The sequence below is a fragment of the Myiozetetes cayanensis genome, unplaced genomic scaffold, assembly GCF_022539395.1.
Source record: "Myiozetetes cayanensis isolate MyiCay16 unplaced genomic scaffold, myiCay2020 scf2-11, whole genome shotgun sequence".
Taxonomy (NCBI): domain Eukaryota; kingdom Metazoa; phylum Chordata; class Aves; order Passeriformes; family Tyrannidae; genus Myiozetetes; species Myiozetetes cayanensis.
The window spans coordinates 69,022,759-69,037,765 of record NW_026087411.1 but is presented as its reverse complement, the minus strand read 5'-3'; the positions used below and the strand labels follow the sequence as shown (position 1 = coordinate 69,037,765).

The 15,007-nt window shown below is 37.2% G+C and overlaps 1 protein-coding gene across 1 annotated transcript in view; it reads left to right on the top strand.

Moving 5' to 3' along the window:
* The window catches only part of CDC40 (cell division cycle 40), a 37,538-nt gene that overhangs the window by 11,457 nt on the left and 11,074 nt on the right, over positions 1-15,007 (top strand). The window contains exons 4-9 of the mRNA XM_050315866.1: positions 7,525-7,608; positions 9,540-9,679; positions 10,314-10,410; positions 12,122-12,261; positions 13,264-13,338; positions 14,002-14,047. Of these exons, the coding sequence (XP_050171823.1) occupies positions 7,525-7,608; positions 9,540-9,679; positions 10,314-10,410; positions 12,122-12,261; positions 13,264-13,338; positions 14,002-14,047 (582 nt within the window). The remainder of the gene's footprint in view (positions 1-7,524; positions 7,609-9,539; positions 9,680-10,313; positions 10,411-12,121; positions 12,262-13,263; positions 13,339-14,001; positions 14,048-15,007) is intronic.

The following is a 15,007-nucleotide window of genomic DNA, read 5'->3' as shown; positions in this document are numbered from 1 at the left end:
CTGGGCATATCGTGTTTGGTTTGAGGGCTTTTTGGTTGCAAAGTTTAGTTTGGGGGAAGATAGAACTGGCAGGTCTACTCAAAAGTCCTGCTACTGGTTTATATAATCACTGTGTAGCAGCTACCTTGAAAGCTGTATTACAAGTGAGTATAAAAATGTATTTTTAAGACTTGTAACACTGGCAACTGTGCAGCTATCACATTCAGCTTTCTAGAAATGTTCAGTAGATAATGATCTGGGTAGAGTGAAAATGGAAGTATGAAAACGCTGAGATACAGGCAATTTAAATGGCGAGAACAAGCACTGAGAAGCTGAAGTTCAGGCTTAGAAGATGCAGTAAATGAGCATGATATTCTGGCTCAGTAGGTCTGTTCAAAACAGCACTCCTTAAAGTTGTCAAAAAGTTATCTATTAGAAATGCAATATTCTCTTTTTCCATTTGGAAGGATGTAATTATTATCTTATCAGAAGACACCAAGTGTAAAAATGCAGGTATAATTGATAGGCATAAATCTAAGCCATACGTGTTTTTAATGGCTAAGTCATAATATACTGGAAGAACAAAGAATAAACCTCTCTTTTAAAACCTGCAAATCCTGAAACCTCTGGCCTCTGTTACTCTGTTTAGTACCACTGCATTAAGGTAGGAGATCTCAAAGAAATCTGCAGTAGCTGGCATGTAAATAAACGTTGACTATAAATGAAGGACAAGGGTGGTAAATGAGATCATGTATCCAAAACAGCTCAACTGCCTGAGTGTCTTTCACCAAAAAAAAAGGCAGCTTTATATTATATGTCAACCTGAAACTTAGTATATAGTCAGTGAGAAACTATTTATTAATTTATTAATTGGCAACTAGTCTTTCTTATCTACTTCTTTTGCAGTAAATCTTTACTGTTAAAAGTACGTTTTTCTTACGATGCTTGGATAGCTGAGAACATCCATGCTGCCATGGACTCATGGTCCTTCCAGCTCTTTATTCTGTTAGACAGAAATAATTATTATTAGGGTTATTATAGGGTTATTACAGTTATTCTGTTAGGGCAGCAGTGGATACCTAGTGAGGTGTAGAAGAAGCAAGCCAGTAGTGATACATCCAAATACTTTTTTTCAATATTCAGTCTCTTGTATATTTATTAATTTGCAGTGGGTTCATTGTGTTTGTTTGTTTTTACTTTTTGACACATTTGTTAAGCTGCTTCTTGAATCCATATAATTTTTCTGTGTCTGTAGTAATCTCTTGCAGGCAGCTCTGCAGCTTGCCAGCACCTTGTGTAAGGAAGTGTCTCTGTTTTGAACTTGTCAGACTTAACAGCTTTCTTGTTTGACTTGATATCCCCTAATCTCTTCTGCTGGAAGACAAAATGAGCAGTCATTTCTTATTCCCCATTTCTGTGTCATTCCTTATTTTATAGATCTTGGCCATAACTATTTCTCAGTCTGTTTGGGTTTTTTTCACCTGAAAAGGTCTGATCAATCTTCTTGTTCCTCTGTTCCAGCCTTTTCATGCCTATGGTTATCCTTGTTTCTCTTCCATTTCTCTGTTAGTTCCACTGTATTGTTCCCCAAGATGAAGAACGAAGCCATGCACAAAGTTTACATGTTAATCTCACTGTGTATTTGTTCTGTGGCTTAATACAGCGAGAGGCTTTTCCTTTTCATTTTCTGAGAATTCTTAACATTGCATTTTTCTCTACAACTTTGAATAACTTGCTCAAAGCTGCTCACTGCGTTTTTCCAGATCATTTATCAATATGCTGAATGTCATGGTCCAGAGCATGAATCTGTCAGCAACTTTCCTATGCTGTGCAAACCAACCATTTATTCTTGCCAGTGTTTTAATAACTTTTCATCAGCTGACCATGTAAAGACTTGTGGGTTTTTAAATATCTTCGAGGCGCCCTCTAATCAGTCTAACTTGATATCATAAAGGTATCCAACATCATCCAAACTTTGCTCATTCACAGGGTTGTCACCTCAGAAATATTCTGGAGGTTTTGTCATTGTAATTTAACTGTAGAGAAAATTGTGTCTTCTCTGCTGCAGTATATAATGCTCACCCCAGTGCATACTCATTCTCTTTTTTATAGTTTCTTCTCTTCAATCTTCTAAATATACAAGTGTCTGGCAGGTTGACCTGTAGATCCCCATATCTCCTTTGAAGCATCTTTTGAAAGATGGCATTGTACTTACTGATACATTCCTCTTCTGTCATTTCAGGTGATATTAGGTGAGAGTTTTTGCACTGTGGTTTGAATGTAGATCTCTTGGGTGACTGCCATCTGGTCCTGGTGTTTTGTTACCACTTACTTGATTCTTTAATGTCCTCACTTGAGATAGATACTGTGTCATATTACCCATAAAGAAAAGTTCTGGCACAGGAACCTACCCAAGTTCCTCCGTATTGAACATGTGTTCAAAAAAAAACCCCTCTCTGATGTTCTCTTTTCATTCCTTGATCATCTGTTGGCCTCTGTGCTGTCTGGTACACTTTCTATCCCTGCAGGTTTTGACAAAGGGTAAGTGTTAGTTTCTATACCTTTTGTGATATGCCCCTCACTTTTGGGGGGAGGCTGCCTTACTGTAGTGTTTATTTTGTCTTCTAGTTGGTCTTTTGTATTTGCCACATCTGGATGCAACTTCAGCTCTTTGAAGAATAGTTTCTTATTTCTGATAGTTTATGTACTATTCATCTGTGCTCACTTCCTTCTGCTCCCTTTAAAGTTGTCTTTTAATAGCTGGCAGGCACTAGTTCTTTTTCTCCTACATGCTGTTTTTGAAGTGTCCCTGCATTTGGAAAAGGCTTTACTCTTAGGTGCTCACTTTCTGTTCCTTTTAAAACCTCGTTTACTTAATATAGCCCTCCTATTTTGAGATTGAGATCACTGTTGTAAATGTTTTTATGGCTTTCTTTGCTTAGTGAACGATGTTGATTTTATACCCCATTATGGTCATTGTCAAAATGTGTATCCTTAGAAAGACTGTCTTAAATTCAAGTTTCCTGCACTGCTCAGTTGGCTTTTTTTCACATGAATCTCTAACATGACTGCTTCATGGTACAAGTACTTTGTGTAAAAATGCTGTTTTCATCATATCTTGGTGTGAGATTTGCACAGGCTGCTACAAGGAGGTGATTAAAATATGTCATTATTGCTGTACTACTTTTCCTGGCACCTGTTGCTTAGTCTCAGTTACCATTTCATGGTTATTGCATCTTCTGTCTGAATGGTCAGTAACAGAGTCCTAGCAACTGTACCCACCATTTCTTAAACCTGGAATTTCAATCCAAAGGATCGTTTAATGCTTGTTAACACTATTAACTTGTTAATCTGATTTGTCTTTAAGCCTTCTGTGGCATATAGCATGTTTTTCCCCCTTGGGATGACCATCTTATTTCTGGATTCTTTCTACCTGGTAAAGCATATATTCTATCCAATTATGTCAGTACTGTACTACCAATTATGTTAGTTTATTGTTTTAAAACAAGATTTTCGTATGTATTGTTTTTTAGCCTCTGCCATTTTGCATGCACACTTGGGTTTTCCATTTCCCTGCCCTCAGTTTAAATGGGATTCTGTGCTTATTACTATCCCTATTACCTGAGGTTTCAGATTTCTGTGCTACCTTTTCCTTGAAGATACAGTTTTCCAAAGGTTGTGTATCATTGCAAATTGCTTTTTTTTTTTTTTCCCAAAGTATTGGCTATCCCCAAATATTTATCAAAAACACTCTCTGAACCTTCTCAGTACCAATAGCTTTTTAGTCTAGGTGAGACTTACCCATCTCAGTAAGGTTCCCTTCATTCCAGGAGTTTGAGGAAGTGAAATTGACACAGGCACTGGAGATGTTTTCCATATTATGGTTAAGATCTGCAGTGGCTGAGGGAGCTGGGATTGTGTAGCCTGGAGAAAAGGAGACCTGGGCTGCGGGGAAGACCTCATTGCTTTATGCACCTACCTGAAGGGAGTATGCCAATGGCATAATCCATAAGAATATTGAGTAAAATAGTCCATGTAGGCCATTTTATATCCTGTATAAGATCCTCTCCCAGTTTAATGGAAAGCCATTAATAATTGCTCTGAGGGAGTTCTGACTTTTTAAATTGGTAACCAGTTTTGCATCTGCAGTCATAGATAATCTACCCCATTTTGATTCCATTGATGTAACTTAGTTTAATTTCTGCCATTAAGAGAAGGCTATCTCTCTATAAAAACAAATTCCTTTTCACAAGCAATTATAACATAAAATGCCAAAAGCTTAACTAGCATTATTTTCCCAATGTTGTAGTCCTTGGAGCATGGAAGAAAAGACTAGGGAGTCCTAAAATACAAGCACTTGTTTATTCTTCTGTATCTGTACTCTCTACAGAAGCAGTCTCTTTTCTTCAAAATTCCCTTTTGAGCATTGTTTAAAAAAGTCAGTATACTCTCCTTAATTATATTAGCATATATACATTTTCAGAAGCAGAATTAAGAGATTTTTTTTTTTTTACATGCAGCACACCAACTGTTCATGAGTATATTAGGCAAGTCATTTCATAACCATTTCAGCATCAGTGATCATCCTAGAAGTGGACTGCTTCATTCATGCAGCATTTAGTATTTTAAAATCTCTTCTTCACAAGACATTAATGTCCTTTTTAATAAGAAACAGCCTTTTGTCCATGAATCTCCAAGCTCTTTATGAGTACTCAGTAACTTGGTTATAGCAGGATTACTTCATCACTAACACTGATATTTTGAGAGCTTAAAATGACTGACTTGGAAATAACACTGTGGGTTTTTTTTTCATCTACTCATGTTACATGCAACACCTACAGTCACTATTACCTCTTACAATTATAGGCACTTTATTCTCTGATTACTTCGATTCTGCAGAGGTGCCAGTGCAGTCAGAGTGGGTTAGTCCAGCTGTATATTTTCCTGAGCTGCCTTGGGTCTCTGTATGCTGCATTGCACAGTACGGTGTAAACATGCATTAATCATCTGTCTTTCTGGAATGCACATCAAAGTCTGATTATTTAACCAACCATTTCAGGTGCACTGAAATTATGGATGTAGGTGGAATTGTGCCTCTTGTTGCTAAAATGTTGCGTGAAATAACTGCCTCCTAAGTAAAACTGAAGGAGACATAGAAGTCAGGGCACATTATGTGGGATACCAGCTGAGCAGGATAAAAGCAAGCTGTCTTTTGCAGCTGCGTTCAGGAATCCCAGCCAGAAAGAAAAGATTCTCTTTCACACGTTCACTAGAAAGTAGAAATTGTTCAGAGCTTTTCTATGAGAACGATGCTGGACCAAATTCAACTCAGCTATAAGGAGCCTCCGCTTCCACGGGAAGCTGTGCTTGGCCCAGGGGCCCTATTCATTGGAATACTGTCCCTCTTTTACAAGTACCAAGCAAATAGAGTCCCGGAGACGGTGTCAATACAGTTGGAGGACAAATAAACCACTGTATTGATTTTGACATAAATCCAAAGTAATATCTCTCCACTGTCAATACAAACCTTATAGCTTGGAAGAGAACTCACTGGAATAGTGGCTTAGTGAAAGTGTAATTGCAGTGTCTGCTCAGTTTGGTTATCCATAGAAGTAAATCATAATAAGAGTCTAGAACAAAGAGAGAATGTATACTTCCTAAGAGGGCATTGGTATATATTTCTCTCCCTATGTCATATTCATTGAACATCTGGGCATATGGTGTTCCATGGCTGGGTCTTAGCAGGTTTGAAACTCCAGAGCTGGTTGCCAGGTGGATTGCTCCATTTGGATGGGAATACCTGCTGTGTTCTTGGAATGGCTCTTCTACTAATTTCCATAATATGTTTTTTTTCCCAGCTTCTAAAAAGAAATTAACTGGACCATCTTCTGGGACAGTAGTCTTTATGAGAAATGTCTGGGGAAACAATCTCCTTTGGCTGTTGAGATGGTATTGATAGGTTGTCAGCTTGTATGCACTCAAGTGGGTTTGTGGGCTGTTGGTCTCTGGGATGGACTGGCTAATCTCCCACTGTTCATGATTCTCTCTGTGAATCAAGAAAAATACAGGAATTGGATTGTATGCTGTAGAATATAGTTGATTTTGTGTGTGTAATTACTTTTGCCAGTGGTTTAATATCTTTACTGGGGTTCTTTTTCCTCCCTGATACAGAGAAATTCTCATTGGGTGCTCAAGGGACATTTTGTCACTTTAATAAAAATTGGTGTTATGTCCACCAGGGTGCAGTCTTTCCCAAAAAAAAAAAAAAGCCACAGTGGTCAGTAACTGTTCAGTGCACCTGTTCCTTGGAAACCAAATGAATTTATTTGTCTATCTTATTCTCATCAGCTCATGCTATCCACTTCAGGAGAAATGGAGAAAAAATGTAAGATATGTATTAAAATTAGAACCTCAGTATCAAAAATTGTAAATATCCTGCATATCTATGAAATGCTGGTACATTTTATAAATTATTTATAAGTATAAATGCACCAGATTTTGTTATGGTTGGGGTTTTTTTGTGTTTGGTTTTTTTGGTTTGGTTGGTTTTTTTTTTTTTTTTAATTGAGACTCAATAGCTGTAATCAGGAAATGGAGATGTGAATACTTAATTCTTTTAAAAATTAAAGGCCATTACTGCTGCTTCTGGTACCATCCACATTAGTTAAAGCAACTGCTTTCAAGTTGAAGGAACAAGCTTTCGCAACGCTGGCAGGAGGAGGACTAAATTTTTGCTGGGGGAGACAGAATATGCACAAAGCCCTGGAAAACTTCTTTTGCTTTTATTTTTTATCTCATCTCTGTCCTCTTCCTTCCAGCTGCTGCCATTGCCAGGGCTGCCAGAGATGAGTAGCACTCCGTTTGACCCTGCAGAGGTAGTGAGCAGGGCAGAGGGCTTCAGGGCCAGAGGCTGCCACTGAAGCCGGAGGGCTGTCTGTGTGCAGCAGCCACAGGCTGGTTTCCATGTGACTCACTGGCTTTGCAAACCAAAGAACAGTGCCCTGAACTAAAGCAGCATCTGTTTTACATCTTGTGTCACTAACACAAGATTTTGAGCTATCTTTTTTCCTTATGCCATGTTACAACAAGAAGAGGTTGCTATGGCACTTTAAAATCTAATGTTTGCATTACAGCCAGCTGGTCTGAATTCAGTGTTGACCTTGCTTGGAGCAGGGTGTTGGGCCCTGCAAGGGCCTCCTGAGGTCCCTTCCCACCAGAACGATTCTGTGACTTTACTTCTTGTGACTATCTTCACTTTGTATCTCATTTTAATGTTGCCTATTATATTTATTTGTTTCTCAATATTGTACTGATGTAAGCTTTCTGATAGCAATATTGTACTCAGGGGCTTCAAGGTACTACTTCATAGTAATCTTTATACTCAGGCCAAGTGAAAAATTAATGGGATTCCAAAGTATCAATTCTTCCTCATACCTAGCTCATTCAGAGTCAATGGGGAAAAATTTGCAGGAGGGCAGACTAATAAAAGTCATACTAAACTGAAAAGCTTGAAATAACAGTTTTGGTTTTTTCCTCTTGTTCTAGGTTATGCATTAGATCCCTCCATAGATAACCCTGAAGTTGCTACCAAGTATATTGGTTCTGTAGAGGAAGCTGAAAAAAATCAAGGTAATTAATCCAGAATCCCATATAAATTACTTGCAGCTGATCACTGTTTTCATTTCTTCTTTACTAGGAAGTGGAATAGGTATTAGCAAAGGAAGGAATTATGGGAGACTTATCGGTATCCAAAGATACAATAAAGAAAGATGTGTTGCAATGGAAAGAGGATAGAGAGATACTGGAGTGTTTTGTTTTCTTGAAGTAGCAAATGTTTCAGGCTGTCTTGACAAATTTCAAATAGGATTTGCAATGTGTAGTTGCACAAATGGAATTTATCTGTATATTTGAAACAGCTTTTTGGTCCTCTTAAGTTCTGTCCTGGCTAGCACTGTCATGTGTCTTGCATTAGGATACCCGTATGTTGGGCTAATCACCATAGCTGTGCTTGCTCAGGAGCAAAGTGATCACTCTGTGTGCAACCTTTAGCACTCCCTTTGGGAGCTGCATGTTATCTCTGCTTAGCAGAGTTAAGCTCTTTGGGTTAGTTGGAAAAGAAAAACCATTGGAAGGTTGCCAAATAGTAAAGGCATGGCATGCCACTGGGAGGATTGATACCAGAAGCATGGGGTTTGTGATTAATACTTTGATACAAGATATTTTAACATTTTAAGTCGACTTGTTTGACTTGGAAAACTGTACCTGTGTAAAATTCATGGTTATATTTTCCCTTTCATGTCTTTCAAACCTCCTATTCACATGTATATACAAAGGTTCCTTATTTCTAGTTATATATATCCAAGGTTATTTCACTCTTTCCTTCCAAAGAAGGAAACTACTAAGATTAAATCATATTAAAAAATTAAATGGAATTTAGTCATTCATTTTAAGAAAACTCTTGATAATTTTACAATACCTTCATATGGTCACTGCTTCAGTTTTTACATTACCTATTTTCCCCTTGTTTATCTCAAGCTCTTTTTGTCTCTTTTGCACTAAATGAGTATTACTGCTGCTGTAGAAAAACATTGTTTGAAAATTGCACATAATTGTATATACAACCTTTTGAAAAACTTTAAAGATATTGAGGTAATTACTTAAAGTTTAGTTTTTCTGCCATATCTAAATTGTCTAATGGCTTTGACAAATGAAATTCTGAGAGCACAACATTTGTGAAAAACTAGCATTTATATGAAAGAGCAGGAGAGTGTTTGGAGGCAGGTGACTGTCAATAGCAACAGACTTTTTAAAAGGGCCTGCAGTAACAGGAGAAGGGTAATGATCTTAAGCTAAAAGAGGGTAGATTCAGACTAGTTGTAAGGAAGAAATTTCTTTGCAATGAAAGTGAGGAAACACTGGAACAGGTTGCCCAGAGAGGTGGTGGATGCCCCATCTAAGGAAACATTCAATGCCAGGTTAGATGGGGCTGTGAGCAATCTGATCTACTTGAAGATGTCCCTGCTCATTGCAAGGTGGTTGTATTAGGTGACCTTTAAAGGTCACTTCCAACCCAAATCATTCTATGTTTCTATGAATTTTTACTAAATCAAAATGCAGAGTTTTGGTTGGGGTTTGGGGAGACTTTCTTATTTTCATTTTGGGGTAGGGGTTTTTTGAAAGTGTGAGGTTTGAGGGTGATTAGAAGCCAATTGTGGACTCTACTGTCAAAAACTGCACTAATGAAAGTATGAAAATGGATGTATTCTTACAGTCTGCAGACTTATTGTTTAAAATTAATGGATACATGCATGATTAAATACTCTAACAAAAAATGATACACAGTTAAAGTGGTTCCTCTGTTACTGTGCATAGTTAGCAGTGTCCATAGCTGGAAAATTGGGCAGTGATTTGGCCCATTTTGATTAAATGGTTTTTCCCATTTTGCTGTTTGTATTGAAAGGAGTGGTGATAGTGGCTTTTTCTTTTAAACTGACTATGGTGTGACCTGTGGTTGTGTATCCTGTGTTAGCAGTTAGGCAATGTATTGTTTCCTTCTTCAGGTTTAACAGTGTTTGAAACAGGACAGAGGAAAATTGAGAAAAGGAAGAAATTCAAGGAGAATGATGCCTCTAATATTGATGGTTTCCTGGGACCATGGGCAAAGTATGTTGATGAAAAAGAAGTAGCCAAACCATCAGAAGTAAGTGCTGCTTTAACACAATAGGTACAAATTTTTAGTACAAAATTGCAGTGGTTTTAACAGAGATCTATCTGCACTAGGAGTTTGTCCAAGCAGAAGATCCATGCTATGCTTTGGGTTGATAGGAGCATTGAAGATGATATGTCTAAATAGAGTGTTCCAAATATTCTTCATTCTATTATTTGCAACACTGTTTGGAAATAAAATTTGTTGTATCTGTGTGTAGTATGTAGAGTCTGATTAAAGGTGTTTATAGACAGAAGCAGGTTGAAAAAAAATCAAAGTAAAACTTTCTTAAAAAAGAAAAAATCAACCAAACGAAAAACCCCAGTAACACACCCTTCCCTGAACACTCCAACCAACAGACATCATTCTTGTTCAGTCAGTGCTTAGCTGTAGTCTATGAATAAAAAGATAATAATTCTTTTCAGTGTGCATAGCTTTTCAAGCTATTGATTTGATAAAGGTTCAAAAGCATCTTTAAAAGCATCTTTATTGATGCTTAGAAATATTTCTAATCTCATTTAGCAAATAAATGTGTTCTTAGCAGTGAATAAACAGTAGTACAGTTCTAGATTTTGCTATGTGATTCTGAATGCTGACTTTTAAAAAGATCATGTTTTATTTTTTCCAGGAAGAGCAGAAGGAGTTGGATGAAATAACAGCTAAGAGGCAGAAGAGAGGAAAACTAGAAGATGATAAACCTGGAGAGGAGAAGACTATATTACATGGTAATGGCATCTTCCTGCCTGTTCTCATTTTCTAGCTCGCTGTGTTTTCTTGCCTGCTGTGTTAATTAGTAAGGATGGCAGACAGCCTCAGTTTTGCTGAGGCACCTTGATGTTTCCATATTGGAGATAATAGCACTCACAGGCATAAGCATAAAGGACAGGGAAAGAAATAAACTTGGACTAACTCCACTTCATACTGTGAAGAACAGCATGGAAATGTTGTTTTTCGGGGTTCTGATTTTATTTATTTATTTTTAATGTTACTGGAGGCACATATCCCTTTCCTATTTTACAGAGCAAACATATTAAAGTTATGAGTTTGGCTTAGTTTCAGCTTCATAATTACTGTAGTTTTATGTGTCAGTATTCTCATTAGGAGGTAGTGCTTTGAGTTATGGCTTATGCACAACTTAGAAAATCTCTTGGACTTTATACTTCCTCAGTTGTTAATGTAAGTGTACTTGCTGTCATACTATGAATAATTGTGTATCAATTAATTACCCTATGGTAGCCTATAGTGTGTGGTGCCTTCAAAGAAAATGGTTTGATAAGTAAGTAAAATTAAGTAATCTTTTGAAACCGTTACTTCAACTCACGGCATACAAAACAGCCCTGCCTTATATTGGTTGGTGCAGGTGGTTAGTTAGGTAAACAGGGTCTCTCTTTGCTTACCATTCCTGCAACCAAGCTCACATGCACAGGCTGTGAGCATCCTTTCTTACGAGCGTTAAAGAAGTGGCGGCTGCAAGATCAGCGTTGCTGACATCAGTACTTCGTTCTGTTTATATGTAGTAGCTCATGAGAATATTTACTGAACAGTATTGAGCATAACAAACATGAAATTTTAGCCATTGAGTTTCCTATAGGGTAATTATTTTGTATCCAACTTTTCATGCTCCATACCTGAAGTTTCACAGTGAAAGACCTTGCAATATAAACTTTAATTTTCTCACATACAAATGTTCCAGAAATATGCCATTTTGTAGACATCTAATGTAAATATATACATGATACAAAGTAAACATGGATAGTGTGGTCATTTGTACAACTGAAACTGCCATAGCAACATTCCAAACTGAGAAATTAATTTAATCAGTGCACAGCTTAATATCATGGCTATGCAGCGTGTCTACTCTGAAGTATCCATTTCCATGCACAGTCCATCCCTGTATGTCTGACTGTCCAATCACTTCTTAAATCTAGTTCCAGAGCAGTTGTTGGCTATTGCTGACCAGTATTGGTTCAGGCTGGCCAATCTTTTTTATCTTGATTTGTAATTCTGTTGTCATGACTGACACAGCACAGAGCTGGCCAGTGTGTGAGTTGCAAAAAAATGCCAGGGTTAGAGTTCCACGTTCTAATTTATATAGAGTTAGTGTAAGCAAACCCTTGTTGGTCAGGGGAACTCTCGTGCCGTTTGATGATGAGTAAGATGTGTACAAGAGAGATTGTCTTAATTTTCAGATTATCAGATTCCAAGCAGACTTTGCTGAAATGACTTAATTTGATCTTAACTGATGTCAAGTAAGATTCCATGTCTGTATCCTGTGAAGTGGGTTTTTCTTACCCCCACCTCTCATCTCTCTCTCCACTTCATAGTAGAGCAGCTGTGTTGAGAAAAAGTTTGTGAGTGTTGTTCAGCCTTCCAAAGATTATAACCTCTTAAAATATAGATTCTTGGATTCTCAGAATTCTGTGTTTGTCTTTTCAGTTAAGGAAATGTATGACTATCAGGGGAGGTCTTATCTTCATGTCCCTCAAGATGTTGGAGTTAATCTTCGTTCTACAGTGCCACCTGAGAAGTGCTATCTTCCAAAGAAACAAATCCATGTGTGGTCTGGACATACAAAGGTAGGAATGTCTGTGAGCATACATCATAAAAACCCACTTAATTTGGTGTCTGCAGCTTGTAATTTCTGTAGAATTGAAGTTTCAGTAGAAGGAAAGAGTATTTTCATCTTTACCACATTATACATGTAATTGGTTGCATTACATGCTCAGACAAGGTGTTTGCCTCTCAAATGCAGTTGTCTAGCTGCATATGCTTTTCTGTCAACATTGTGGTTCTCCCTTAAGGGGAAGAGTATTATCCAGTGAATTCTGTGGGATTTGGAGTTATTTCCTAAACTACCATGTGAATAACAATACAGCTATTACCTTTGAGAGGTGTGTCTTGTTAAGAGTTTTCTTTGATACTACTTAATATCCACAGTTTCTTCTTGTGCAAGAAACAAATTTAGAAAAACTGGAGGATATAAGTAGACAGCAATAGGGAGGATAAAGTACCCAACCTCAGTCCGGAGTGGGAGGGTGGAACTGGATGGCATATGAATAGAATAATTGACAGGAAAAGAAAAGGAGGGACATCAAGCCATGAGTCCTTGGGGGTTCCTTGGACTTCCTCTGAAAGGAATACCTGAAATGCAGACAGATGGGAAGGTGCTGTGCTCAGGGAATCTGAGTTCAGTGGGCAGAAGCCACTGAAAGTATATGTAAGAAATTGAGCTGGCCAAAAAACTTTTTCTGTGGAAAAGTTCCTCACCTGCCCCACTTATTGGGGTTTGTTACACAGAAACAGTCACCCGAACCCACGGTTTATGTTTATTTCCTGTGTTTAGTGCAGCAAGGGTGTGAATATTGAAAAAGGCTACATATACAGCTGTTAAAGTGAATCAATTTATTTCCAATGGCAATTGTTCAGAATGCATCACTGTTCTAAAATGGAATGTGGGTAGGCTTTCTTTTCAAGATACAGTATCTGTATATTTTACAAAGATAAGCTTTAGCTTTTTGCTTGGCAAAGAGAGCAAATGAACTGAGGAAATATCTGTTTCATTGTGCTCTTATTTACAGGGTGTCAGTGCAGTTAGATTGTTTCCTCTGTCTGGGCATATACTGTTGTCTTGCTCTATGGATTGCAAAATTAAGGTGAGTTATTTTTCTGCTTTCATGTATATATTTTATACTATCCTTGAATACAGACATTGCATTTTAGGATACAAAAACATTTGGTACTTCTACCAAATACCTTTCGTCTGTGTTACTTTTATTTTTCTCATTTGATTTTTAAATTACAATTTAATTGGAACAAAGATAGAAATAATACATAAGACTCTGGCTGTTAGAACGGTGTCAATGGTTTAGTAATAGCATTTAGAAGGTCACGAGTACCTCAGGGTATTGCCTTTGTTGTTATATTAATTCATTTTCTGTGAAGCCTAGTTTTATAACTAACGGTAGATTTCTGCTGAAATGTTTCACTGAAGCATTTGTGGTTTCAAATGACTCTCACTTTAGTCCAGCATAGACCGTATTAGAAAGCTGATGTTGTTGGGATTTTTCAGGAGCAAAGCCCTAAGTCTTTAAAGTTGGAATATTATATGGGATTTTTAGTTATTTTAAGGGCGGGTTGCTAATAGGAAGGTGACAGTATTCCTGTGAATTTCTGGATAGATAGTTGTGATTAATCAATAGATGTCATATATTTCTAATTAATTTCTTAAAAGATGTTGCCATATGTCTTTGCCCTTAATTTCAGCATCATTATTGTTTAACAATTGACATATTTTCTCTCCATCTCTTTTTTCCAAGTTATGGGAAGTATATGGCGATCGAAGATGTCTACGAACGTTTATTGGTAATAGTCTTTCTTTTAAACTGATTTATATTTAAAACAACTTCATGGAAGAATAGTATTTAGGTTACCTTAGTAATTTATCGTAGAGAGGACTCATACACATCCAAGGCAAACGGTATTTGGGATGATCTTGGCACTAAGAATTGAAAAAGATGCAAGTTTTTAACAAAATTTTGTCATTATTCCAAGCAATTTAATGTTGATGTGTAACACCTTCCAACCTTTAAAACAAAGCATCAGTGTACTACAGTCATCAATACTTTTTGCAAGATCCTTTCCAAAGGCAAAATTGTGAAATTAAATTGCCCCATCTTCATGCTGTAGCTTTCTGTATTTATACAATGAGGGCATCTCATGCTCTGACGATCCCACCTTAAATAGGTCATTTCCTCTGTGCTGAGTTTCTAGTGCAAAAGCATGGGAATTTTTTTTTTTTAAGTTCAGGTGCTGTCTTTGTTCATGTAACAGGTGCTTTTTGAAGCAGATAGTTGAGACAGAGAGAGAGACATACAAACTTCTTAGCAGCCTTGAATACAGAACAAAAGCAACTGCTTCTCTTTTTGAAATGGGAACATTTCTAGAACATTGAGTGAATATATGTTGAGTAACAATAAAGGAGTCTTTTTACCCCTAATATTTCTGATGACAGGAATGTGGCAAAGATGATGGCTCATAAAAGATTCTCTCTCAATAGACTGCTCTTACTGATCAGTCAGGTTCTTTTTCTCAAAAGGTCCTGATTGTCAACCAGATTCACCTGTTATTTTGCTATATTTAAGTTACTGTGCCAGTATTTTAACTAAAGAGATTTACAAGTCTGATGTAGTGGTCAGATGAAGGTACTGAGCCTGAGGGGTGGCAAGGTTAACACTAGATGAAAGCATTCTTAATTTTCTGATCTAATATTTCCCATATTTTTAACCTGTTTTCTAATTATAAATGTCTCTCCTTTAAATGTGT